The 27,676-nt window shown below is 39.5% G+C and overlaps 2 protein-coding genes across 2 annotated transcripts in view; one reads left to right on the top strand and one right to left on the bottom strand.

Annotated features, from left to right (window-relative positions):
• The first annotated feature begins 1,536 nt into the window (after window positions 1-1,536).
• Window positions 1,537-22,492, top strand: LOC149068957 (tribbles homolog 2-like). The gene is made up of 4 exons (XM_089250852.1): window positions 1,537-1,908; window positions 3,574-4,111; window positions 10,574-10,862; window positions 20,315-22,492. Exons 2-4 carry the CDS (start codon window positions 3,832-3,834, stop codon window positions 20,805-20,807), a joined length of 1,062 nt encoding a protein of 353 aa, XP_089106978.1. The 5' UTR covers window positions 1,537-1,908; window positions 3,574-3,831; the 3' UTR covers window positions 20,808-22,492.
• A 46-nt stretch (window positions 22,493-22,538) lies between these two features.
• LOC149068954 (endoplasmic reticulum-Golgi intermediate compartment protein 3-like) overlaps window positions 22,539-27,676 on the bottom strand; it is a 31,884-nt gene continuing 26,746 nt past the window's right edge. Inside the window, exons 10-13 of the mRNA XM_089250851.1 lie at window positions 26,769-26,833; window positions 26,526-26,662; window positions 22,885-22,940; window positions 22,539-22,776 (exon numbers count right to left, since the gene is read on the bottom strand). Of these exons, the coding sequence (XP_089106977.1) occupies window positions 22,700-22,776; window positions 22,885-22,940; window positions 26,526-26,662; window positions 26,769-26,833 (335 nt within the window). The 3' untranslated portion in view covers window positions 22,539-22,699. The remainder of the gene's footprint in view (window positions 22,777-22,884; window positions 22,941-26,525; window positions 26,663-26,768; window positions 26,834-27,676) is intronic.

Here is a 27,676-nt window from a genome sequence, read left to right as displayed (position 1 = left end):
GATTCAGACCCCTCTCCCTCTCACAGGGCCTCTGGGGGCCTTAAGATACGGTAAGCAATTAGAGAATGACCTCAGTCCCTAGTCTATGCATCAGGACTAAACAGGGTAAATTTCAAATTATAAAACCATGATTCAGAATCTATTTTGAAGGTATTCATAATCTTTTGGCATGAAAACCATCCGTAAAAATTCCTCAAAGAATGTAAGGCCAAAAAATTCATGTTTGCTCAGGGTCTGAACTTATGAGGAACTGTACCAAGAAACAAGTCACGATTTCGCATGGGCGATTGGGACATTTTTACCCAGGACCCCCATATTTTACTGAACCCCCCCCAAAATTTGAGTGGCAAACACTGACAAACTTTACCACCCATGCGTGGGCCCTCGAAGTCATCTGATGTGGCTCGCAAATGCACAACTAATTTTGTAAAGAATTTACAGATCAATTATCACATTTACAGGTCACTTAAAAAAAAAGTCACCCGCTGTGCAGTTCCTCATCACTTTAGTGACCCGCAGCTCATTTATAGACCACTCAAGTGGCCTGCGGCACATCTTCCAATCATTTAAGGGATCCGTGGCATATTTACATATTACTTAAGTGACCCGCGGCATATTCACGGATGACTTGAATGACTCATAGGACAGTTCCAGATCATTTAGGTGGCCCGTGGTACCTTTCCAGATCATTCAGGCTGCCCATGGTACATTTCCAGATCATTTTAGTGGCCCGCTGTACTTTTCCAGATCACTCGAGTGACTTGCACACATCTTCAAATCATTTAAGTGATCCGCGACATATTTACTTGATTGACCCGCGGCACAGTTGTATATAACTTGAATGACCCGCAGTACATTTACAGGTTACGAGTGGCCCGCGACACGCTTTCAAACCAATGAAGTGGCTCGAACTCTCATAAAAGTTGAGTGCCTTGAGCTAAACATTTCGGGCCATAATCATAGGGGCCATACTAATTAATTGCTTTGCTAAGGGAGCCCTCCTCGTGTCGAAGTCGGGCCATGCCTAAATACAGGGCCACAACTAGATGCTTGGTCACCCGGGGCAAGTGCGCATTTTGGCACCCTATTATAATGTTGACGGTAAGGTTTTTGAGAATGAAATTTGGGCCCCCTTTGGTCCAGCGACCGGGGCACGACACTCGCCTGCTCCCTCCCTAGTTGCGGCCCTGGCTAATTAATTATACTACGAATTTCGAACTGATGTGGGGGAAAAACACACAATTGTACAAAAAAAAGACCTATAAATTCTTCATCAGTCCGTAGACAAAAGAAAATAAAATTCAATGACGTTAGTTTTTGTTTTACCATTGAGTTCTTTCTAAAATGTTTCATACACACACCGCAAATTCCCACAAAAAAACGTCCTTTCTGCTTAAACATACTAGTTCATGACGTCACTCCGTACGCGACCAATCGACGTCGTTGTTATACGCTGTGGGGAGAGGAAGGGGGAAAATTTCATTCCATTGACGTAAGAGCGGAATAGCTAAAACGCATGCGCAACGGATCCTCTCTCTCCTCACTGGGCTGTTCCGTGAAGCTGGCAGCAGCCGCGCTTCGAATTCGATAACACAACGCTCCCTCTTTTGTGCACGTACAGCACCACAATGGAGTTCGTTCCGAGTTCGTGGGTTTCTTCGTCGGTGAAGGCTGATTTAGGGATTGGCCTTTATTATTAACTCCCCCCCCCCCAAATTTATTAATTGAGAAACATCGGAAACAATTAAGAACTTCTTTACATTTAAATTATAAAACCCTACACAGTTTCAACGAAATCGAATTCGAACGAACCCTGAGGAAAAGATAAAATATTGGCTTTTGTTCTCTCGTTGTGTATTTTTTTTTTTTGTGTTATAAAGGAAAAGAAGCCACACATACATGTCCGGGGTGAGTATCTTTCTTTGTTCCTGGTTTGATTTTTTTTTTTACTATGGGGATGACGTTGCTCATTATTCGACTAAAGGAACAGCAGACTAAATAAATGAATCAACATTCATTTATTTAGTGGGGAATTTTTGAGATTTCCTGGATGACCTTTCGGAGGGATTTTTTTTTTTTAGTTTTAGTTTCCCCGCCAATTCCAACCCAACTAAGGAAGGTTTCTAGTCCGGGTTGTAATCATTCCGAACCGGATGCGGTTTATGTTACTCTTTTAAAAATTGACTGGAGTTGTTATATTGGTTCCCTTGGTGTGATGAATTTTTATGAATATGTGTGTGTGGGATTTATTGGTGTGTAAGAGGTAACTTCGGAAGCTTCTTTGTTTGCTTTGTTGTTTGTGTGAAACCTGTTTTTCTTTTGGAAATGGGGGAATTCTTTGTTTTATTGTTATGATTTCAGCTGCAATGATTTTGTTTTAATTGGATTTTTGTTGATTGAAATGTGAAAAAGCAATGTTTGTTGTTGATGTATGGTAGGAACACCTCTTGTTAATATAAGGGGCTGGTAGGAGTAAACATCTGTAGAGGTGTAACAATGCACAAATTAAGGTGTCCACAAAAGAGAGATATTACTGTACTCGCAGGTCCACCATTCAACCTTTTCCAGGGTAGGGGCAAAGAACATATAATCAGTATATATATATATACTGTTTGTAGTATACTTTGTAAAGCCATGGGGCGATTGCCCCTTCCCGACCTCAAATGACAGGCCTGTGTAATTTTTTTCCTTTGCAACTAGATGGAATTTTTTCCCTACTAAATTGTTTTAAAAACATATAGCTAAAAAATTAACACCAAAGGTAAGGGAGATATATCCAGTATTGACTCGTTTTGCTAAGATGGACCCACATAGCTAGGGCTCCATTGTCAAACTGAAATGTGTATGTATTTCTACCATGATTTGCCCACAATTTAATGGATGCTTAAGGTTGGGAACATGTGGAAAATGTGTGTCCACATAATGAGGGGTTGATTTCAAGATGACCACTTACCAGGGCCGTCTTAAGAGCATCTTTGGGGGCCCTAGGCCCGGTAGATTCTCCTGATAAGTCCTCAGAAAAATTACTTGCTTGCTCTTGAAAATTTCAACCAGGTCTTTGTGAGGCTCCTGAAACCATACCCAGGTGGGCGCATGCATTAAGACGGCACTGCTACCTGTGTGCGAAGAAAATTCTGAGGGTTTGAAAATATTATGAAGGCCTTAGTCTTGCACCAAACCATTATTATAATGGGTAAAAATTTTACTACTATGTGTTTTTCTCAGTCTTGCAAGATGTGTTGGTATGTTATAAATTAACTTTATAATATGGCAGGTTTTTTTTATGGATTTATTTATATTGTGGAGCCATGCTGTAGGTATTTTGCATGGCATCCCCTGCACTAATTTCTCATTACATCGAGAAGATTTGCATGTGGAGTCATTTTATTTTTGCTACATGCACGTGGAAACAGTTTTGTTGTGAATATGAGGTTTTTATTTTACTTGAGATTTCATTTATTTTGTTATAAATTAGAAGCCTGTTTTGTTTGGATGTTTTCAAATGTAATTAATGTTAAATATACTTTTTGTAATATCTGACAACATATATATATTTTTTCCTTGGTGTTATAGATATCTTGAAAGACCCATCGTGCTAGTGATTAATCATCTTTTGTGGATACTGTGATCATTCTGCCTACATGCTAGTCTGACCAAGCACTAGAGGAATACCAAAATACAAAGCATCAGTAGAGAGGAATACAATTTGTGTCTCGTTTCCTGCTAGGATATCACTTTGGAAATTTGTTTAGTTTCAAGTTTTTGTTTGAACAATTCCAATAGAATTGTTTTTCTTTTTTTTTTTATTTGTGTGTGATCCTTTGAATCCTGATGAGTTGTGCCACTCGACCACCTAAAGCGAACTTAAGGTTAGATTTACGTCATGCCAGGCATAAACAGCAACAGAATTTCGACAAACCTGGAACTGATGGGACTGGAAGCCTCAGTCCAAATCTACAACCTGCCACACCTCCTACATATCCCGCAAGTGAAGAGCCTACGGCAGTTACTAAAATCGCAAATAAATACCTACTCTTAGAGCATGTAGAAGGAAGTCTTCTTCGGAGGTGTGTGTCCTTAGAATCTAACGAGGAATTTGTATGTAAGGTAGGTAAAATTTTATTGATCGGTTTTTAAAATAAATTTTAGAAAATTTATAATAAGTATTTCACAAATTATGCCATGGTCATGATCCTTGTTTGGATTATTACTTTGGTATGTGCCATTAAATTTTTATTATCTCTGTCAGCAGAACTGATGGATATCACAAAATGTTTCTTTAAAACATGGTTTTATTCATAAATGATTTGTTTGACCACTGAAGTACTTGTGCAAAATTCATAATTTTTCACCAGAAATTTTACAAAATGGCACATAAAACATTTAATGTACCAACTCCACAGTATATTTACACTTATTGAGGACCTGGATTCCAGGTGCTTGAATGAAGAGTATATTTAGACACGGAATGGGCAAATCCCAGGTTGCCATGGTGATTAAAAAAACCAGTATTGGCGCCTACAATTTTTCTTTACTAAATTGTAGGCAGAGAGCAGTGCAAAATATTTGGAATTTATAACGGCATATCTGCTTACATGAGAGGGTCACTATGCCCTGAAAAAGTCGAAGGAAGCATTATTTAGACATTTTTCTCTCAAGTAAAAAAAATTTTTTTGCGATTCCTCCAGCTCTGATTGAGACCTATGCAAGAACAAATTTTGTGATTTTTTTTTGTTAATTAGTTTGACTTTTTTTGGTAAACTTGGAATATTATATATTGATTGCCATGGCAACCTATCTTCTGAGATTTGTTCAGCCCCTGATTCTTACAGTTTGACCAATACAACTTCAACAAGCAACACACCAGTACAACAAGCTTCACACTTGATCAATGCAACTGACTAATCCATGTTGATTTTGTTATGTGTCAAAGGCTTGAAACTTTGTGTTGATTTCAGGTTTTTAACTGATTCGCATCAATTTTCTGACATGCTGTGGTGTATCACAAGTGTCAGTCCAGTGTGAATCCAGCCTAATATGTAAAAGCATGTATTGCAGTGGGAAAGGCCATGAAATGTGGGATTCACAAAGTAGGTTTTTACATATTTTTGGGTGTAGCACATCAATGAAAGATAATCTTTGGTCAAGAACATGGCAATTAGAACAAGAAGAGGTGGTAAAATTAGGAATTCGCTGTTGAGCAGGGTCATGTATCATGAGCCTCAGGCCAAGTGATTTTCTTTACACAGCAAATTTACATACATGCTTTCAAAATTTATCTTATTTTGTGAGGCTCCTCTTCTCTCTTGAGATCCCGAGCTGTGCCTTAAGACAGCCATGGTCCGCACATCCTGAAGTAGGACTCCTAGGCTGGAATCTTTTGCAGGCTACCTGATTAGACTTCCAGGGGGCCCTTCTATAGTTAATTTATAGCGTGAAAAAGCAAAAAATGGTGAGACTAGTTCTTGTGGTGGAGGACATGAAGACTGCACTGCTGTCGAGTAGGGCAGTCAAATTTGTATCATTGTTCGTTTTTGTGGCGATTTATATCATTATGGAAATTCCCGGGTCTGTTCCATTTTTCAATAATAATTTATAAATAGCTTCTTTTTGGCAAAAGAAATCGAGAAAAAGTTTTCTCACTTTATGGGGGATGCCGAGGTTGAAATTCACGGACGCTATGATGGTAGTGCCACCTGTCGGCAGTTTCGGTCATATAGAACTAATCTTCCTTTTTTTTTCATTTTTGAGATTTTAACGGCCGTATTCACCAACACAGTTTCAACTGAAATCGCAGGTGGAAGGATTGAAGATCGAACCGAATTGGTTAAATTAAGGATTTTAACCAATCCGTGTCGATCGCTGATCGTTTAACCTGCGATTGCAGTTGAAACTGTGTTGGTGAATACGGCCGTAGGCGTAGGCATCTTTCTTTTGTGTGTGGAATTCATCTGGTTTCACCAGTACCGCGCTTTCAGTGCCGTCTCAACACATGGGCCCACCCAGGCCTCGGGAAAATGAGATCTGGTTGAAATTTTCTAGAATTTACCGGGTAGGGCCGAAAAAACTACTTGGCCCGTGAATGCTCTTGAGACAGCCCTGCGATCTTATCTTGTGTTTCTTTCCTCAGTAGTTTTTCATCTTAAAGAATTTATCATAGCTATCCCCCCCCCCCCTTCCCCGATTCATCACTACATAAATGTATATGGCCCCGAGATAACACTGTCCTTCAATCAACGAGACTAATTTCACCTTTTTGTGTGTTTGGGGATATAGACCAGTTATCGGTATTGGAATAATGCGTAACGTACGGTTGTGTAATGAGATGACGCTAACAGTATAAGGCTTCGATTTACCGAGAATCAAAATGACTTTTCAGTATAATTGGTTAAATTTGGTCGATTTTGAAATCACAGTTCATAGTACGTTCCAGGGCCGTCTTAAGAGCACTGTGGGCCCCGGGGCCAAGTAGAGTATGAAAAACATTTAAAAAAAAATTGAATTTCTTTGAAAATTTACTGTCTATTAATTCAAACAAATCTTGTTAATCATTACGAATGCGTATTTTCATATCGTCTACTCTTTAATCTATCCAATTTAATGAAGCATGAATGAGCAAACTACAAACGAACTGCAAGCAAAAAATATGAACACCAAAATTCTGTGTTTATGTAACATGAAAGGTTGAGCCCAAATTCACTTCATGGATTGTACTTTTCTCTCCTTCCTCTTAAAAGTGAAACTGGTGGCGATTCAGGATCGCATATGGTGCAAGTTTACTCAATGCACACAACCAAAGCATCATTTAGCATCAACTAAATGAAAAATATTGACAAAATTGTCACTTGCGCAATTGATGGATGCATTTATTATGTGTTTCCGACCTTCATAATGTTACTTAATAATATATGCACATTATTATTCGATTTCCGCCTTAAAATTTCAAGTCCAACAGTATTTATGTCCGTACATCTATTATTTGAAATCAGCAATTAGGGGCGTAGAATTCAAGGATTTGTACAGAAACTAATTTATCTTTAATCAGGGGGAACTCTTTATGCCACGTTGTAATGCATTGCAAATGCTTAGATATAAGTTTAGTTCTCTATTTTTATTCTGAAATTTTTCATGCACAAAATATAGAAATAGAACAGCTATCTTACTGCACTGTATTTAAGGATTAGATTCAAGTCTATTTACCAGATCCATGTTTCTTTTAATAACTTCACAGCATTTCAATGACACGCATACATATTAGGTTACTTCAATATCATTGAAGTTAATGCAAAGGAAAAATGAAATTAAATTTTATTTATTTATACAATATTGTTTATCCGAGGCCTATACAAGAGGGTGCGGTGATAAGATTACCGATGATGCTACATACAAAATCAGAGATTGAAGTGATTTGAATCAACAATTTTTTAAAGAAAGTGATTTTAAATCGGGATTTTAATCATGGTTTAAATCAAGCTGAATTAAATCGGCGTACCGAGGGGGGGGGGGCAAGTGATTTTTCTGAGACCCTACGAGGCTAATTCTTGAAAACTTCAACCTGATCTCATTTTTGTGGGGGCCCCTTCTCTTGATGCCCCTGGACCGTGCCTGGTTGGGCCCCATTCCTTAAGACTGCACTGATACGTTCTTGTGAAAATTATTGTGAATTCCCCTTTGTTTTTTTTTATAATACAGTTATGTAATGGGATCTGAACTCAGGGCCTTGATCGATTTTTTTTTTTTTTAATTTCAACCCATAGGTCTTAGCGCTTGCATTTGGTTCTTTTCCTGTGCGCCTATCATCTCCTGGATGAGGATGGAAGTCCTGCATGTAATGTATTTCATCCTTCCTGTGAGGTTACATTACTCTCCCATCATTTCCCTCTCTTTGCCAGTGAGTCATGTTCCCCTCATATGGTATTCACTTCATGTTCTGGAATGTGCATGGCCTTTTCTTACTCGACGGGAAGTGTGGGGGGGGGGGCTTTCTTTATTCTCCCTCGGCCTGGAATGATTATTTTTATAGGGTGCTTTGAAACCAATATCTTGCGGAAATAACTTTTTTTATTTGTTGGAATATATTCCGCCGAAAATCAATTATTCCGATTGAGAGGAAAGGGCATATTCTGACGCATGGTCTTGGCCCTGAGATTATATTGTTGGGGTTGTATGGACGTGACTCTCAATCGTGCGTCGTCTTTGAGAGAGATGACAGAGTTTGAATTTTACTTCTCTCATAATTTAACCTTCTGCCGAGTGATGACCATCATTATTGGGGGGGGGGGTGTCAAAAGAAGTTCTTATAAAAAAGAATGTATTTAACATAAAACTAGAACAAATTTTGCTGAAATTGATGACCTACCATCAAATGGCCGCACTGTGCCTATCAGATCAAATGCGCCTGACGGAAACTTAAATGTATAGTTCCATCTTATTCGGAGACCCATTTACGGAAGTTATTTTGTTTCAAAGTCAAAGTTGGTTTCTCCGATGACAATGCGTTAGCCAAATCTTGAGACGCGTACGGAAGTGCGCCTGAAAAAAGGGTTGAATGGAACGGGCGTTGGCGTAAGAAGGCGCCCATTGTGTGTGTATTTTTTACTGCTAATCATGTTATCTTATAAAAGCTTCAAATTACGCTTCTTTTTGCCTTTCGGTGTATAGCATCCTTGAGGAAAGGCAATGCTAGGCTTGCATTGTGTCCCGTTTCCGTCTCAGTTTGCATCGGTGAAAAGATACGCTCGTCATTCAAAAAGGGGGTATTCATTTCAAGGTGGAGCACATGGCACTCGTTTTTGTTTGTAAAAATCTCGCTTTGGTGACGAAAATCGATCTAGATAGTGTTGTATTGTTTCTTTAAGTACGAAAGCACTGAAAGATGCAGCGGCTCACGAGTGGGCTCGATTTGCATGAGATATCGATTTATCGAGTCGTTGCGATGCGCTGCGGTTGGTGACATCGACGTGGCGTTGAGGAGGAACTGCGTATGTAATTATGGGGAGAGCTTCTGTTCTGTAGTAAAGAATAAAATAGTAATGAAATAGGCTCGAAATCCTTGTTTTATCAGCTGCGTGCAACGTTGTTGGGAAAGTTATCTGTTTGCTTCACGGAGAGGAAGAAAAAAAAACGTTGCGACATCTTCAGATTTCGTCGACCGGGATTCAGTACTAAGATATCGATGTCATTATGGGAAAGCAATGTAATCTCTGCGCTTCTCCCCCCCCCCCCCCCACACACACACACACACACACACATACATTTTTTTATTTTTTTTCATTTGAACCTTGCCTTTTGCTTCTTTGGGCTTTAGATTTTCGTGGTCTAAAGTGCGGCAAAGAGGAAATGCTGTGCTGGACAAATCGTATCTTGTGTTGGTGGAGGCGTTTCTCGTGGGAAAAAAGTGGTCGATCTCTAGGGAACATTTCGGTGGCACCCCTTTTAAGTGCCGTTACACATTGATTTGCGAATCTCAACACTTCATTCATGTTTATTAAATAATTATTTTGAGGTTATCGGGGGGGGGGGGGGGGGCTTGAAAAATCCCGGCACCAGAATTTTTCAGGAGCAAACCTTTTTCTTTTTGGGAAAAACTGGTGAAAACAATGTTTCTTTCAACTTCTTAGAACTTGGCAACCTCTTTCTATGTAGGTAGATGCGCTGATATTAATCCCACAAATTATTTGTTCGCCTACTCAGATTTAGTAACTGCATTTAAAAAAATTTAAGGCGCGAATTCGTTTTTTCTGGTGGCGTGGTGATCTGGCGCCTTGGATTTGTCAAGGCCTGCTTTACATTGAATAGGTAGCCTATGGTTGAATGGGGCTCATGTACCTTAGGTACTCGGCACGGGTCACTTTTTTTCACCATAATATAATGTAAAAAATTTCATTTGAAGGAGGGCTCAAATGGGATTTGTTGGGGGGTGATGCTTCCCCCGATAATATTGAATGTACAGTGCAAAGCAGGCCTCCTTCCGTGTGTAATCCTGTATATACGGGACGTCTGGAAATTCTAGCGCTCCAAATCAAACCCCCAATTATTTCTTCGTATTTGTGCCTCGACATCGTTAGAACATGCGGACGTCATATATGAATCATCGTTAAATACAGCGGGTGTGAGAAGTGGTTCGGACTTTGTGGGTATACTCAGTTTGAGCGTTATTTGAGTTATTTCGGTTAATTCTGGGGTTTTTCGGCCGTGCTCCACAAAATGCCGGAATACGGCGTTACGGTTTGGAAATCACTGAATTGCACGAATGTTTGAATTTTAATCTTGTTCACGATTTCGAAAATCAAATCGCTATTAGTCAATTCCCGCTTTAACGACTACCGTTATAGTGAAAATCTCGTTTTAACGAAAACTTTTCTGATTCCTCAAATAAGTTTACATAGAAACAATGTAAAAATCAAGAATTCCTTTATAACGAAATTTCGTTATTGCGGAGGGATTTCTCCGGTCTCTTGGAGTTCGTTATAACGGGATTCGACTATATGAAATGTGTATACTTTTTATTATACTATACTTTTGAATATTCAAAAAAAAAAAGTTATGCAATTTTTCTTTTTTTCGTAGGTAGTGCCAAATAACAAATACAGGGAGACCCTGATGGGCCACCTGCGGTTAGACCTGCATCCCAACATCAACTCCGTGGACGAGGTCCTCGTAGGCTCGACCCAGACCTACATCATCTTCCCCCGGTGTTACGGGGACCTGCACTCGTACGTGCGTAAGAAGAAGATCCTCAGGGAAAGCGAAGCGGTCGCCCTGTTCCGACAAGTCGTGTCCGCAGTGGCCGCCTGTCACGAGGCCGGCATCGTTCTCAGGGACCTCAAGCTCAGGAAGTTCGTCTTCAAGGACCCCGAGAAGTAAGATATCTATCTGTAGTCTTTGCTTAAATTTATTTAGTTGACGTCCTCGACTCGAGACGTTTCCTCTTGATTATTGATGAATTTTACTTGCACTGCTTTTTCCGAGGAACAACGTCTTGAGTGGGTTCACTGGATTCTCTTGATGTGCAGTAATTGAATACGCGGCACGTATGACATATTCCTGTCGCGATCGGATTTCATCTTGACGAGAGATCGGAAACTCTAAAGATGTGCCTTTCCCCCTAGACATATGGTATTCTGTGTCTCGTGCCTGTAGCGAATTCCTGATTACAATCTGACTCTTTTCATCCTCTGGGTTTTTTATTTTATTTCTGGGGTTTTACAGAGGACCCATACGTCCGGATGCAGTCTTTTCCTGTCATTGCAAGGAAAAGGAAGGGATTATTATCAGGTATAACGCGTGTAAGAGCTGATCTAGGTAATGTGGGGGAAAGTGCAGAAACACATCCGATTTTTTTTTCCTTCAATATTTTTTTTTTGAAAGCGTGTTTCTCCTATTTTTAGGTGTTTGGTCGGATATGAAGCATCCCATTGCGGTCGCGTGCGTTATTTTTGTCGCCATAGAGAGGGGACCATTTAGTCGTCCTCCTGCTCTTGCCTCGGATTATGCTGAATAAAGAAGGGTTCTTGAGTCTTTTTTATCCTCGATTTCCATCTCGTACATAGGAAAAACTCCTTACGAGGGGGATTCCGTTCTTGCCCGTTTTTTTTTCTCTCTACCGGTGAAAATTAGTGCCGTGATGTCAGTGTCTTGGCATCCAGACTGACTGTGCAGCAAACGTTTCCTCTCTCTTTCACTATATGACGGCTGTTCGAGCTTGTTTATAATACCCGAGGTCTTTTTTTATTTTCTTGTAGCTTTCTGTGGAAGTTGCCGAAAAAACATGACGTTCGGATTTTTTTTTTCCTCATTGCTTTTTAAGAACTTTTCGTCGTGAATCATTGGATCGGGTTTATATAATTACAAATGTTCGCCTCTCGTCTCGTTTTTCGGATGTGATGGTTGGGTTCGTTGCTCGCGTCGTCTTCGAGACTGAGTCATCGGCGAGTCACACACAATTGTGGGATTGATGACTGTTTTCGTGTGTTATCGGGTGACTAGTGTATGTGGGAGAATGTGCTGTGTGGGACTGAACCGTCTAGATCACGATTTCTACAAACCAATTAAGAGTGATTGATAATTAACCTAGTAATAACAGCGTGATTCACTCGAATGAGGTTTTATAATGTAGTCTATATAAAAAAACGTTGCATTATGCAATGTTATAACACCAATGTCACAATTACGATGCAAAACAAGACCATGGATGAGGGGCAGTGGTCTTCCACAAGCGCATTTGAATGCATTTTTACAAATTCTGCAAATGTTTTCTTTTTCAAAAGTTTATCGCTTTTTGTTTTTGTTTTTCCAAGTATTTTTGGCTTCAGATTCCTGCAGACTTCTTTCTTTGGATCCTTGAATGGCCTAACTCAACAAAGTCATATTCTACCGTGACCGATCGAGCGCAATATTTACAGTCTGTGCCAATAGTACAAATTTGGTCTGAAAGCTGGTACTCCAATTACCCCAAATGCAACATCGTTTTTTCCTGAAAATAAGCAAGACCACACAGCTTCAAGCACCTATTCAATACGAAATCTTTCCCAAGGGCTGGCGACGCCTAAGACCAGACCGTCGAAAGGCACAAAAGAATTTGTAGAAAAGTCAATTGTGCTTGGATGTGTGGGAGACCATTTCCAGCATCGGTTATGAACACGTCTTTTTTTTTTTGCATCGTTCAAAATAAGTTTACGCGAATTTCAAGTCCCCATAATTTTTCAGCAGATAATTAGCGCCTCTAGCGAGGGAATTTCTGTTCAATGTTACTTGCAAAGTCTTGTGACGTTCGTAGGATAGATGAGTCGGGATCGATTGCAGTTGAACAAAAGTTTTGATACCAGTAGAGTGAATATATGCGGTCCGCGACCTTTCTTTTTTATATTTTTCTTGACGGCCAGAGTTCGAACATTTATAAAAAGAGCGGACGTTGGATTGGCAAGGACGCGGAGGAAGTTGCTGCTGCGATGCGAAAACGGGTCGTTGAGACTTGGAACCGGATTTGGGCTTTTTCTTCAAATGATGGCAATCATCCTACCCGACCGACCATCATCTCCTTTCCTCCGGTTCCGTTTCAGTTGAGAAAGGGGTAAAAGAAAACGCCAAGAACTTGAACGAGCTTTATCGAGAGAGTGTGTGTGACGGTGGTTGTAGTTTTACCCCTTTAATAACACAATAACGTGGCGCTGCTGGATGAGGTTGAAACCACGTTTGGGAAGGGTTGATGGCATCTGTTGTTGCGCCAGGACCTCGCGATGGAATGTCTGGAGGAAATGTAATTCTTTCACCTGCTGAGTGGGGAGGATGGAGAAGGATGTCGGCCCCCTCTAAGATCTAGTATATTCTAGTAATACGAAAAATTTATGTGCAAATATTGTGCCTTAATTCATCTTCCCATAAGCTTTGGACATTGTTACAGGTTTCTTAAAGGAAGGGTTGTAATTTCGGCAAGTACACTGGTCAAAACTTTTGAAATACATTGAAATGGTCTTAAAACGGATGTCGATGAAGTGGCGTTTTAATCGTTTCTTTCGTGTTAAATTTTAAATTGAAATCAGTTTACTTTCAACAAGTATCAGAAAACAGGGTTGCATTCATTTTAACCAGGGATGGTGTTAAAAATGCATGAAGCATGTTTCAACCGTCCTAGTTAATATTAGTTTTGACGATTTTGAGTTATTTACCATAAGCGTCTTCAAATGGTCGAAACAAACAGCAACCAATTGTTTTTCCAATTTCATGTTTAACTGGTTACAGATATTTTAACCTCATTCTACATTTTCGTGTATGGTTATGAGGTGGAGGGTTTTGGACAGTTTAGGTTACAAGGTTTTCGTACAACGTTAAAAACCATGGTGAATGCTCTCCCTGATTTGTATTGGTTAGCCTGTTCTTTGATTTTTGAAATTTTTTTACAGCTTGAATTCAATTTTATCCAAGTTAATAGTAAATCTTTACACTGAAATACAATTAGATAACTAATCTACATTTAAATATTCACACTATTTCTTGTCATTAATTATAGTCAAGTCTCGTATAACTATTTTTAAGAATTAATGATTAATTTTTTTTATGAAGTTTGGGTTTTGACCACCCCACTCAGAACTGATACAGAGTATCAGCATATTTGCTCATTTGTGTCTTGGAATGTGTGGGGTGAAAGAACGTGTCGTTGGGAGAGAAAGACGCAATTCTCAAAACCAGGTTTTTTTTTTCTCTAGGATATGCGTGGATTTGGGTTGTTTTATCCGTTGAATATTTCTTTTTATCTCTCACATTCATTCTTCGAGGGACGTTGGGTTCCAGACACTTGGAATGCGTTGGTCGTCGGGATGGAACCGGTTTCGGTGCTATCCTCGTGTCTGAGTTTTGTGTAGGCCGGTTTTTGCTCCTCATCCTGCCATTTTTGCATGTGTGTGCATCAATCTTCGTGGGAAAACTATCCCTCGTTGCCATTCGTGGAAATAAGACTCCGGACCACTTTTTCCGAGCATTACGTGAGCATGTGTTGCATTCTGTTGACCTTCACAAAATAAAAAGACCAAAAGATATCTCCTCTTCGCATGTTTAGATAAAATGCATGGATTTCACGTGGATGTTGTTCTGTCGGTAACCGGATCAAGTGCTCCCCTAGTTATAATCAGCTCCTACACTTTACGAAAAGTTGGAAGTGGTGAGAAACATGTTCTACTTTTCTTGCCCGGATGAAAAATAGCCCTATGACCATAAATCACGTGGCACCACACGCTGATTTTGAGTTTGTTTCTGGCCATTTCAAAAATTATATGTGGATTTTATGAGCCTCGAATTCTGCTATTATGCTTATGCACCCCATCGGACATATGGAATGTTGTCTCGTCTGAAAAATAATCTTGTAGTAGAAATCAGTTTCCACGTCGATGACAGCTAACATTTCAACCAAGTTTTTCTGATATCGTTTTTATACTTCTAATACCACCCTACGTGGCATTACTGAGTTTTAATCGCTGTTACTACTGCTGTGAAATTTTGGTTATGCGTCCGTAATTCGTACGTCTTGTGATTGAAGCTCGCGTGATGCGTATTTCAACGATGATAAGCCACTGTATGTAGATTTGTGTGTTTTAAGCAGGTGCTTCCTAACCAAATGCGGTGAGTCATTTTCGGAAAAGTAGTTTGTCTGATATTCGTTTTTCTTTTTTCGATAGTGATAAGCTTTTTTTTTTTTGTGGCAAGCACAAACGAGATCATTGATCTCAAGCAGAGAGAGACGATCATAATCTGTTTGCGATGAATGAACGCCGCGTCAGGTTATTTTCCGTTGCCTTCCCCCCGTTTCAGGAAAATGGCATCTCCTGGGTTTGTGCAATCGATTCCTGCCAGAATCTAGAGATATATGTGTGTTGAGAATGTGACACGCGCACACATAACTCAGTGAGGAGAAAGTTGGTGGATAGGCGGGGAGGCTGTGGTAGTACTAACGTGCATACACGAAATGCCAGAGCTCGAGATGAGAGGGGAATCTCGAGCTCATCAATGCAAACACAGCTGTTTCTGCATTTTCCGAGCTTTGGTCAGAGCCCTCTGGTGGACAACAGCGAGCTTAGTCCTGTGAAAATCGAATGAATCCGCGGTATTGAACAGCCCCGAGTTTTCCGAGTGGTATATGGAAGTTTCTCGTACCTCCAAATAAACTTTCATTTCTCTCAAATAATGTGCATATCTTGTATTCGTTTTTTCGTCCTACAGTATTAGTAGTCAGGACTTGAAAAATTGGAGGAAAAAAAAAAGCAATTCAGGTGCCAGTCAAATTTCTTAACGGTAAAGCATGATTTTTTTTCCTTAAGAAAACTCCTGCAAGTAATGTTTTTTCAGAAAAAATTTGAGACTCCAATTAGCAATACGACAGTTTCACCATTTTTGTCGCACCCTGGTCATTTTCTGCACGCGAGGGCTAATCAGATCGGGACCTACAACTACAATTTATTGCAGATTCCGAACGGCAGTCTTTTTTTTTTATACTCACTGAAAGGTTGTTGCGCCAATCCCTCGGTGTGGGACTCTCTGCGGTAGTCCAGTTTGCAATTGGGCAAAAATTTTAAGCGCCAACACAGGTTTTCTAGTCTCCGTTGTCACCTGGGATTTGTGAAGACGTGTTATTAGTTTTTTTTTTAAATCAATCGGGACGCCCGACGATTATTCCATGCTAACGTCGAGTCAAATAGCGACCAGTTGTGACTAAAAAAATAGTGTTGGTGCCCAAGACATTCTATATACAATTACCACCAAATTGGAGTCAGATGTGACAAAATTTCAGAAAAATTGGTGATTGCCAAGTTTGGAAAACTTGGGAAATTAAATTTAGATAGTTTTTTCTGTAAAAAAAATGTGTTGGGCTTCCAATAAATTTTGTTTGTGCCCTTTTTTGTTTTGTCAAGCCCCGTTGAAAGGCGTTTTTAGGGGGGGGGGGGGCTTTTACGAAATATTTTTTTCGTTGTTTCTCGTGAACTTGATAAGACAATACTTGTACGTGATACGCAGAAAGTTTTACTCCTTGGGAGAGGCAAATACAGTACATACTTCGGTGATTCTGAAAGACGCCCGAGCTTTGAATATTTTTACTGGTATGTTTCAAGTTACTAATTCTTGTTTTTTTTTCACTCGTGTTCAGACTGTACTCGTATGATCCGGACCGAATCGGTATTTAGTGCAATAATTTTGTTTGTGGTCTTCCGGGTGCTTTTAAAATTCTGGCACAATGTCGGTTATTTTATCTCGCTCTTTCTGCTGCCATTCGCCATCTGGAATGTTTGTCTAGTGAAATCTTTTCGTATGGAAATTTACTTGATCGCGTCGTGTAATGTATGTCAAGGCTGAGGAGAAGCAGGAAGTTTTCTATTTCGCACCCCCCCCCCTCCTCCTTTGTAAGAAATCGTACCAACCACTACCGCCACCACAGTCCGCCACTCAAGTCATATTCTTTTTCTTCGGTAATATATTTCGGTCGAAGCGGGATTTCCAATGGCTTTTCGCGTTCTCCGAGACGCTTCCGATGATCCAATTTCATTTTAATTTCCCGGCCTTGACGTTTAAAAGGAAGAGCTCGATCTTTCTCTCCTCTCGTCGTATTTATAATAGTTTTGCTATTGCGTAGGATGACGCGTGTATAAAATGACCGCTCGTGGCCTTAATTTATTCGGTTGGAGAGAGGAATACGTCCTTGCCGGTTTTGTCGATGCGACCCCCAGTTTCTCATTTCCGATTTAAATTATAGTTCTTGTTCAGATTGAAATGACCGTGGTGTGGCAAAAATAATCGTGATTGTGAGGGGTTTTCCAAACGACGGAGATTTCTTGGATTTACCAACGCAAGCTACTTAAGTGGGGTTTTTTTTTTTAATATTCGGGAGGCACTTGTAACTTTTAGAAACTCGGAGGAAAGCTAAAACCTCTGGTATAGCAGAATGATTTCGAACTGTAGGTGAAAAATTTAAAGCAGCGGTTCTTAACCTTTCATGTCTTACGGGCTCTTTGTGCCAATTAGAAGGTGGTCGTGGACCCTCTCCACTATTAAGGTGAAGGCAATGCATCCCTTTGCAGAATATTTACAGGTAATATTCAGCACATAATGTGTAAAAACAATAAAGTTGGTTCACAGGACTTGACAAATCGAAAAAATATTTTGGCACCAGCCTAATTTCTCAGGAGCTAAGCATGGTATTCTGCTCAAGAAAAACGGTCCTAAATAATTTCTTTAACTTTTCCCATGTTAAAAGACGTAGCGGAATGAAATTAAAATTTTGTGCCGCTGTTAGACTCAAATTTAGCAACCACATTTAGAAAATTTTAGACTGACCTCTCCATAGACCCCCCTGGTTAAAAGCTACTGTTTTAAAGGAAGATAAAGCACACTAAAACAGTGTTACCCAACTGCCGATCTGTGAAACCTTTCGTTCAGCTCATGTAGCCGCTGATTTTAGATTTGATAAGATAACGACTTAATATTGGTCTACGAATTATTTATTACATTTTCGCTGATCCGTGAAATTGTTCAATTATTTTCACCGGTCCGCAAGTAGCCTGTAAAAAGGTTGAGCATTGCATTAAAGCATTTCTTCATATAGTGATGCATGCGCACAAGACTTTAAGCTTTCGCAGTTTATTTATTGAGGCACTGGTGAAAATATACGCGAAATCCTTTGTAGCATTCCTCATTGTTCTTTTCATTCATCAATAGATGGCACTGTTTTTTTAGCATGCGTAAATTTTCTAACTCCCCCCCAAGGAATATTCATCCTTGGAAATTAGCGTGATCATTTGTGTGTGTGCGACTGTGATTTTGCTCATGATGTATTCGAAAATTCTAAGAAGCTGTTAGACGTGCTATTTTTAAGCAGGCTAAGTCTAACGGCGCCCTCCACCAGTGAAAAAAAAAAACTCATTGTGAGACGTGAATGAGGGTTCGTTGCAGTTCTTGTGCTCTTCATTCAATTGCGTGAAAATGGTTGTCACAAGCCTCAAAGTTGTCACTTGCATTGTTGTGCAAAAAATGCAAGTGAGGTGGCTCAAGCATAAAAGTTCGCGTTGAGTTTGGAATCACCCTGTATGCTCCCTTCGGCCCCTCTAAATCGAGTTTTCACTCGCTCAAATTTGATTAGGCATCGCTTAAATGCGATTTTTTTTTCGTGCTGTAATTTTTTTTTCCTTGCTATACATCGAAGAAATACAGAATCCATCTCTCTACTTTCCTATAATGAATTCATGAAAACCCGCAAGGACTGCTTAGCCGACGATCGTTGCTCTGCATTCATTACGACTTGTGATTACGCAACTGTGGGTAGCATCGCAAAATAAAACGTGCCCGAATTGATGCAAAGCGTAACGTTTTTTGCGTAAAATGTGCTCCAGTAGACCTGATAGCTTCGTAATCGCTGCTCGAATTTTCTGTTTAATACGTCGTTGTGTGGCTGTGAGCGAGAGTGTGTGGCAATCGGCCAAATCGATTGCGTAAGGCGCTATTTAGCTCGTCTTCCTCGGTTGTTTTGCGCGGCGTACCGATGCAGCGAAAGTGGGTGTGGCACCCTTCCATCGGGTTAGAGGAGCGGACGGAAGGGTATGTTATAACGTCTGAAAAATTGGCGCCGTTTCCAAATTTAGCGGATCTTAATCGTTCAAAAAAAACCATCGAATATTGCGCCTCACAAAATTGATGATGCAATTTATGTAACCGCTTTGCGTACAATATGTGGCAATGCTTCCAATTTTTCTTCATAGAAAAATTGATTATGCTTCGGTTGAATGAAAAAAATCCCTAAGAAAATAAATACTCTTTCAGTCCTTGTAGTTCCAGACTGAGCACATTTCCTCAGTGAAAATATGGGAAATTGGGATTTCAAATGCGGGAAACCGACAATTGTCATCGAATATGATGGCAAAAGTGAGCAAAGTTTGCCAATTATTGCTAAAATTACCAATGCCGGGAAATGAAGCGCTGTTGCAAATCGAAGTTGACTGAGGTAAATTCCCTATGAAACAAACATTTAATGATAAACAGGCCTTGACAAATCCCGGGGACCAAGTCGCCATGCCATGGTGACTAAAAAATTGGTGGTGGCGCCCAAAAAAAAAACCATCTATTTTACATAGTAGTAATGCCTAAGGGGGCCCTGAGAAGGCACGCTTTCTGGCACACTACGGCTCTGATATTGACATCTAAAGTTTTCTTTGCGTGGCGACTAAATTGAAGTTTGAGAACCGTACAAAATGTTTGGAAATTACGTCAGCATGTCTGCCAACATGAAAGAGGGTCACTGCCTTGGGGGAAGTCAAAAGAAACAATATTTGGATTTTTTTTTTCCAGGGGAAATTTTTAATAAGTCTAGGATTTTATAAGTCTAGGAAATGATTTTTATAATTACAGTAACTTTTCGATTAACCGTCGTCATACTGACCAGGGCTGTGACGGATAACAGAAATCTCTGTTATCCGTCAGGTGAAAGCAAGCCTTCGATAAAAGCTATTCTGCTTCATATTTTCAATTATGCCCTGGTCCATAGGCTGGATAAGTGGAGTTGTATTTACTGGGAGAAAAAGGCATCAAACTGACTTAATCGAAGTTTCACTGTATATAACTTCGTCCAATATCAACGGGACATTTATATATTAAAATTGAGACGGCTATGCAGTCCTAAAAAAATTTTTCTTTTCTATTTGTATGACGTGTTTTCTTCTTTGCAAAATATTTCTGAGATAAACTACAATAGCCTAGGAATAGGCAGATATGATATTTTGTATAAGTTATCGCAAAAGATCGCCTCTTATACTCATCGTTCATTTTTTTTCCCCCACTCAAGGACTCAGCTGAAACTAGAGACCCTTGATGACGCTGTGGTGTTGGAAAAGGACGACGATTGGCTGAACGACAAGCACGGCTGCCCTGCCTACGTCAGCCCCGAGATCCTGACCACAGCGAGCAACTACTCCGGCAAGGCGGCCGATTGCTGGAGCCTGGGCGTGATGCTGTACACGATGCTAGCCGGCAGGTATCCCTTCCACGACACGGAACCCACGGGACTGTTCAGCAAGATCAGGCGCGGCTGCTACTCCGTTCCGGAATTCCTATCGTCGAGGGCCCGCTGCCTGATCAGGAGCCTGCTGCGGATGGATCCGACCGAACGACTCACTGCCGAAGAGGTCCTCGACCACCCTTGGTTCAAGCTGGCCTCGCGTCGCAATTCTAGTTTCCTCGACTCGTCGCCGTACGGTTTGAGTAACGACACGAACGTACCTGACCAGACAGTACCCGACATGGATACTGACGAAGACAATTCATCCCTGTTCATATAAACATTTTCATCAGAACGACATGCGCGCGCATGAATTTACATACCATACATATTTTTTCTTTGTTTTTTTTTAATTGTTCACTTATTGTTTCTCTCCCCCTCCCCTTTTTATGTAAAAAGGGAAATGGTGTGAAAGGGGGACAACTCCAAAAAAAACATTTTTTTTCCCCATATTGTGGGAACGCAGCATCATTATTTTTTGTTCCACGTCGAAAATCAGACGTGGGTTTTGTTTCTCTTCTGTGAGGCCGGCGTGTCTTATTGCTGGTTCTTTACTGAATTTTTCCTTCGAATTTGTTTTGAATAATTAGACTTTAATTTTTTCACAATCCTTTGTAATGTAGTTCCTCGATAATTATTTTTTTGGAGTTTTGTAAAGAAACTGGTTTTTTTTTATTTTTTGTGCTTCGGTGATCATATTTTCAATCGTATAATCATTGACTTTGTTGCCCAATTTGTTCATGTTGTCGACACCTGAATTGATATTTTTTTGCTTCTGCCTTTTTCATTGATGATATTGCAGCTCTCGAATCGGTTTCTTCAGTAAATGATTTAAAAAGTTGTGAATCGAAATGTATTTTTTACGTGTATCAAGGTCGTATCTCAATCTAATAGCTGTTACACTCGATGACGATGTGTTTATTGCATTTAATAATCTTTTTTTTTTGGTGAAATTCTGTCGTTTTCCTTGCACTCCACTCGCTGGGCATAATGCAATTTCAACGATATCGTGTACAAATTTTGACTATATAGTAAAATGTTAGGAAGTTGTTCCTGCAATAAAGCTATTGTTGGTAACGAGATTCAGTTTCTAATCATGCTCTAAAACAGTTTTGTTATTGGTGTTAATTGGTAAATTATAAAAAAAAAAACTAAACTGTAGGTCGATGTTTGTGAAGACTAATTGGATAGGGTTTTTGTGCGAGGTAATATGTTAAAAAAATTACTTTTTTTGTGGTGTATGCCGATATGAATTCTGTAAATATTCCATGGATGTTAGTTTGTCCGCTGTTGATAGTTATTTGGTAGATTTCATTCACAGACGTGCTTGCTTTTTTTTGAGTTATCAGGAGCGTTAAGTTTTAAAATTACCTGTGAAACGAGGGGCCATCTCTTCAAGTTTTTAATTAGGGAATTAAACGCTCGCATCGTTTGATTGTGATCCTTTGATATCCAATGTGATAGACAACATACTATGCAATGTTTGTGATAGGTGGTGGCTAGTGAGAGTGATTTTGTTTCTCCTCCCTCCCCCCTTTGTATAACGTGGTGTTTGGTCAGTATTGGACGTAGACAGAGAGAGAACCTGTTCTGTTATTTTTCCGATCTAAAGATAGACATTTTCATAAATTCTGTATCGCATTTCCTCAACCTCCCGTCTAATCAGAATCGGGCTTTCCTTGGCTGTTGTGAAGCTGGGATATGACAAACCTAGTCGTTGTACCTCTGTTTTCATTATATTTCTGGAAAGAGCAAAATCTGTGTAAAATGTTTTCTCCCTTCCTGTTTATGTATGTTTGGGTTTTTTTAATGTCTGTCATTTGTACAGTATCTCTTGGGGTCATTACCGAGAGTTTTTTTTTTTCATAGGTTATATTATACTGCCAAAAAAATCTTTTTTCTGTTTCGAAAGAGCCATAGTGTGTGTACTTTTCCTGAAATAAAACGAAAGAACTAGAACTTGAATAGTGTTTGTGTTATTTAAGTGTTCATGAAATTACGTGCATTCGACTTCGTTTTGAAAAGAATATTTTAAAAGATAATAAATACATCGAACATATTATGTACATGGAAAATTTTCTTGTTTTGTACATTGAATCGAACATAAAGGTTACAAATTGCATGTTATGACAAAACGATTTGGAATGGCTGTCGCAGACTTGAGATCAACAATTAGTTGAATTTGCCTAATTCGATCTTCTTCAGTACTTTCGAGGAATGGTATATCGCTGAATCAATCATACCAGCAACTGTGTAGAAGAAAAATTGTATATTTAGATATCATTTTGATGGTTGATTTACAGATAGATATGTGACTATACATGAAACGACAAATCCATGCTGAAAAAAATATTCACCTGTGAAAACTCCGCCGATAATAGCGCACACACTGGTCATGAAATGGAAGAAAGACCTGGGAAGATAAGAACAATCACTGTACATTAAGTTTTGATGATAACGAACAAAAGAGTTTAATTTAACCACACTTCCATTTTGATGCCATTTCGTTTTATAAAATTCTCTGTTCTTCCAGGATTATTTTCCTCACGGGGAAATTTTCACTTTCAAACATATCTGTATATTTTCGTTAAAATACAATACTATGGCCATAAACTACACTTAGAACTACAAAAATAGAGTAATATCTCAAAATGGACACGATCGTATGGTTCTGAGGTAGGGCCAGAACAAAACATCGTTACCGAATTTAAAATTGTGAGGGCGGCAAGAATCCTAATTATGACCGTCTGAAGTATAGATATAAACTTTTTTTTCCTCGCATTTTAGCTAGCTCCACGAAAATATAAGAAAAAAAGCCAGCCCTGGGGAGGAACAAAGCCGTAACATCCATATTTACGGATACCAATGTTAGCGCACCAACGGCTAATACCGTGTGCTGAAGTGGGTGGGGAGTGGGGTTTAACCTCTTCCACACATTCAGAAATAAAAAAGGACGCTATGGCGATTCCTATGGCGACAAACAGAAGATAGGAAAATAGATACAGAATCGAAAACCTCTCGCTTTGCTCCAGACAAAATAATAAAACTAACCAGACACTGTAAACAATTCATTATAAGTAAGGGGAGACGGATCGTTTTTTGTTCTTTTTTCACTTTTTAGCGGTTCTGAGCAGTGGCGGATTGAAGTCGGTCGACTCCCCGGGCCTAAAAGTAAGTATTGAGGCCCCCATAAATTGGAAAAAGTTTTGATTTTTCGGGGCCCGCGGTTAAATCCACCTCTAGTTCAAGTTTCGAAAAAGCAGCAGTTTTTGTTGGTATAGTGGCGCCATCTGTTGTCGAATTTGAGAAAACGGCGTTTCCATGGGTGAGCGTCCCCTCTCTTCTAATCTGGTAACCCATTTACAGTAAAAAGCATACAAATCAGGGGATAGAATGTATTTATACGCCAACTACATGTGAACTTAAAGCATTGGTGCAATGAAACGAATTTTTGGGGGCAGTTTTCTTAAACATCCATATGCAATCTCAGAAAATCGCGTTCAAAGTCTTTCTTCCTGGTATACGTTTACACTAATTCAGTATTTCTTTAATTACAGTCGAATCCCGTTGTAACGAACTCCAAGCAACTAGAAATTACTTCGTTACAATGAAATTTCGTTATAAAGGAATCCCAGGTTTTTCGCATTGTTGCTATGTAAATTTTTCTACGGGATTGTAAAAATGTTCGTTAAAACGAAATTTTCTTTAAAACGGGATTTGACTGTAGAAAAGGACAAATCAACCGACTGATGCGAAATTTTTAGTATTTTATTCGCAATCGAATGAAATATTTTTTGAGAAGTCATTTTTGAAAATTAGACTTCAAGGGTTGTGAGAGACCCCCTTAAGGGGCCGTTCAAGTATTACGTCATCATCGATGGGGGGTTCCGATTTGATGACAAGGGGGGGGGGGGGAGGGAGGGTTTGGATAATGCTTACGTCATCAACCACTTTTTATGAAAATATGAAATATTTTTAATGGCATCTCATTCGGTGCGCCAAAAACGAGAAAAACCTTTCGATAGTTTCTGGGTGTAGTAACATCCCTCCTATTGATAAGCGCCCTACAGAGCCACTTTAGTGATCTCTAAATGTTTCGCGGATTCAAATGATCTGGATATGTGTCCGGGCTGCTCAAGTCCTCTGGAAATGTGCCACGCATCACTTAAATAATCTGAAAATGTGCCGCGGGTAATTTGAGTGATGTAGAACCGCACTGGGGGCCATTTAAGTGCTCTAAAACTACGTCACATGTCACTCAAGGGATCTCTAAATGTGTCACGGATCGCTTAAGTGTTCTGGAACTGTGTGTCGGGTCATTTAAGTGAGCTGAAAATATGCCACGGGCCGCTTGAATGTTCTGGAATTGTATCACGCGACACTTAAGCGACCGTAAATGTGCCGTTTAGTTCATTTTTACAAAATTAGGTTTGAAGAGGGCAGGCCGCATCAAGTAACCCCCAGGGCCATATTTGGTCCGCGGGCCAAGGGCCTTTATGCGATTTATCATTATATGGCTTAGAGGGTGGGTCGCGATCAATTTATTAAAGATAAATTTTATGTTCATAGCGTTCAAATAACATTGAAATCAACAGAAATTGATTATGATAACATATAAAGGTATTTTCTTCCGAAATTTCAATTAAAAAAATTTTTTTTTTTTTTAATTAAAAAATTAAATTTTTGATCGTGGAAAGGGGGCACGAGAGAACCCCCCCCCCCCCCCGTGTACGTCTCTGATCCCACCAATATGCGTTAAGTTTCAGAGGGGCAGAGCTGATGACGAAATTTTGCTGATAACGGGGGGGGGGGGGTCAAAAATGGCTAAAAATTTGCTTACGTAATACTTGAAAGGCCCCTAAACAGTAAATTTTTCAGTTTAGTTTTTGAATTTATTTTAAAAAAACAAAAAAAATTTAATTTATAATATTAACCCATTTTTGACTGACGCAACACTTTGTTCAAAAAAAAATTTCAATCGATTTTTATTCAAATTTTTGTATGAAATTAACATTTTTTGGAAATTAAGAAGTTCAATGAGTGCATAGAATTTTTTTAAAATTTATTTACAAATAAATTTAATTTTTTTATACCATTTCAAAAACAAAATTTTTGGAAATTTTATGACCACGAACAATGAAATAAATTTTTTAAAAATAGAAAAAAAAAAATATTTTTTCTTAAATTTTCATTGTCACACGATCATGAGGTCATAACCACTAATTATTCTAATTAAATTAAGTTTAATTAATTGGAAAGTTTATTAATTGTAAATTTACATTAATTGCAAAGAAAAACAGGCTAAATTAATATTTAAATATATTTTTTGAACTTCTCAAATATGTTATTTAAGTAACCGGTTATCATGTATAAAAAAATTGTGCAATTCGGCCATGAATTTGAGGAGCGGCCAAAAAATGGGTTAGCACTAGCCGGAAAAAAAGGAATTGAATAATAGAGTTTATAAAAACTAATAAAAAAAATATAATTATCGTAATTCGGTTATTATCAATTAATTAATTTTGATGATTAATGTAATTGATAGCAGGATGTAATCAACTATTGGATAATTATCCAAGGGGAGGGAGGTGCGGGATGGGGATAAGATAATTAGGATCTATTGCTGTATATCATAGTCTCCCAAACATTTAGTTCCATCGCCCACTTCATAAGAAATTTTTTCCTCTCATCGCCCCCCAACTCAAGTAAACCCATAGGATCCCATGTTAAATCAGTAGGTTCTATCGCCCCCCCCCCTTGGACCCATTACATCGCCCACTTTGGGTAACACTGCTGTATATGAATGCGCCTACAGGCACACACAGGGCCGTAACTAGGCCGGTGCAACAGGTGCCCCTGCACAGGGCCCACTTGGAAGGGGGCTCAGAATAGGCCTAAATTCAAATTCTTGCCCGGGAACGGATCTGGGCACACATCAGTCCGGACATCGACGCGCACTTTGAGAAACACTGAATTAACGTATAATGTTTTCGCTCACTTTTCTTTTTCGGTGTACCTGACCATGAGCGGCGCCAGCTCGTAGATGACAAACAATCCGGGAAGACCTTGCTCGCTGAGCATTGTTGAAATCGGCTTCTGGTGCTGAGTCACCGCGAACTGATTCGTGTGTAGAGTCTAAAAAAGAAACGGCAAACGAATGGCAAAAAACATGAATGTGAGGGCAATCAAATACAATTACCAATAAATGAAATGTTTTTGAATTAAAAAGCCTAAAACTTACGGGGCCGTTCCGCCGGACGTACATCGTCGGAACGATCTTCGTGTAATACTTGAACATCATGGCACCTAAATTAAAAATGCATTCACATATTAACATTGTAATATCAAATACAGTTGGGCTCGCTTGTAACGAACACTGATATTACGAATTTTCACATATAACGAAGTTTTCCCACGTCCAGTGAATTTCGTATTGCTTATCTATTTTGATTGCTTCTAAATAAGGTACTTTAAGCAAAGCACGCCTATAGCGAGTTTCCAACCGGTTTTAATACCCTAATTTCTTTGTAATCTTATCTATCTTCTTATCGGTAAATTTACCTTTTTACAACGTGTAGGTGTAGGCGCAACTAATATAATGCCCCCAGGACCGTCATTTCAACTTTTTCCGGGGGGGGGGGGGCAAAGCACATGTACTCAATGTATGTATATATATATACCATTTTTAGTGTATGTTCAAAAGCCGGGGGGGGGGGGCAACGGCTCCCCTAAATGACGGGCCTGAGTGCCCCCCCCCCCATTTCCTGAGAGACATTCTATTAGGACGTTGCCAATCTTTAGCTAGATTCGGAGCATCTTAAGAGCATCGTGGGCCCCGGGCCATGCGATTTTTCTGAGGCCCTAACAGGCGAATTCTCGAAAAATTCCATTACTTCCCATTTTTCTGCGGTCCTTTTCTCCAGAAGTCCCGAGGTAGCGTTATTCCGTCCTACTATTCCGAATACATAAAATTTTAACATGGGGTTACGATCCTTGGCTAAGATCCTAATTACGACACTAAGAAGCGAGGCAAACTGTGGCTTTTGCGCCATCTGGATTAGCGTTCAAAAATAAAACCTGCTTCCCTGCTTATATTATTATAGTTACAGCGTGCAATTTCTTGAAATATGGGTTCCGACTGTCGCAGTC

This window comes from Pholcus phalangioides, unplaced genomic scaffold (genome assembly GCF_987345545.1).
Source record: "Pholcus phalangioides strain wild (caught in Gottingen) unplaced genomic scaffold, Ppha-v1.0 ptg000024l_1, whole genome shotgun sequence".
Lineage (NCBI taxonomy): Eukaryota > Metazoa > Arthropoda > Arachnida > Araneae > Pholcidae > Pholcus > Pholcus phalangioides.
The sequence above is the reverse complement of the archived record's forward strand: the minus strand, read 5'-3'. Positions and strand labels throughout refer to the sequence as shown.

Excerpts from the sequence above, each read along its gene's own strand:
- LOC149068957 (XM_089250852.1), top strand. The coding sequence starts at position 3,832 with ATGAGTTGTGCCACTCGACCACCTAAAGCGAACTTAAGGTTAGATTTA. Across the intron at positions 4,112-10,573 it reads GGAATTTGTATGTAAGGTAG|TGCCAAATAACAAATACAGG; the intron begins GTAAAATTTTAT and ends TTTCGTAGGTAG. Across the intron at positions 10,863-20,314 it reads GTCTTCAAGGACCCCGAGAA|GACTCAGCTGAAACTAGAGA; the intron begins GTAAGATATCTA and ends CCCCCACTCAAG.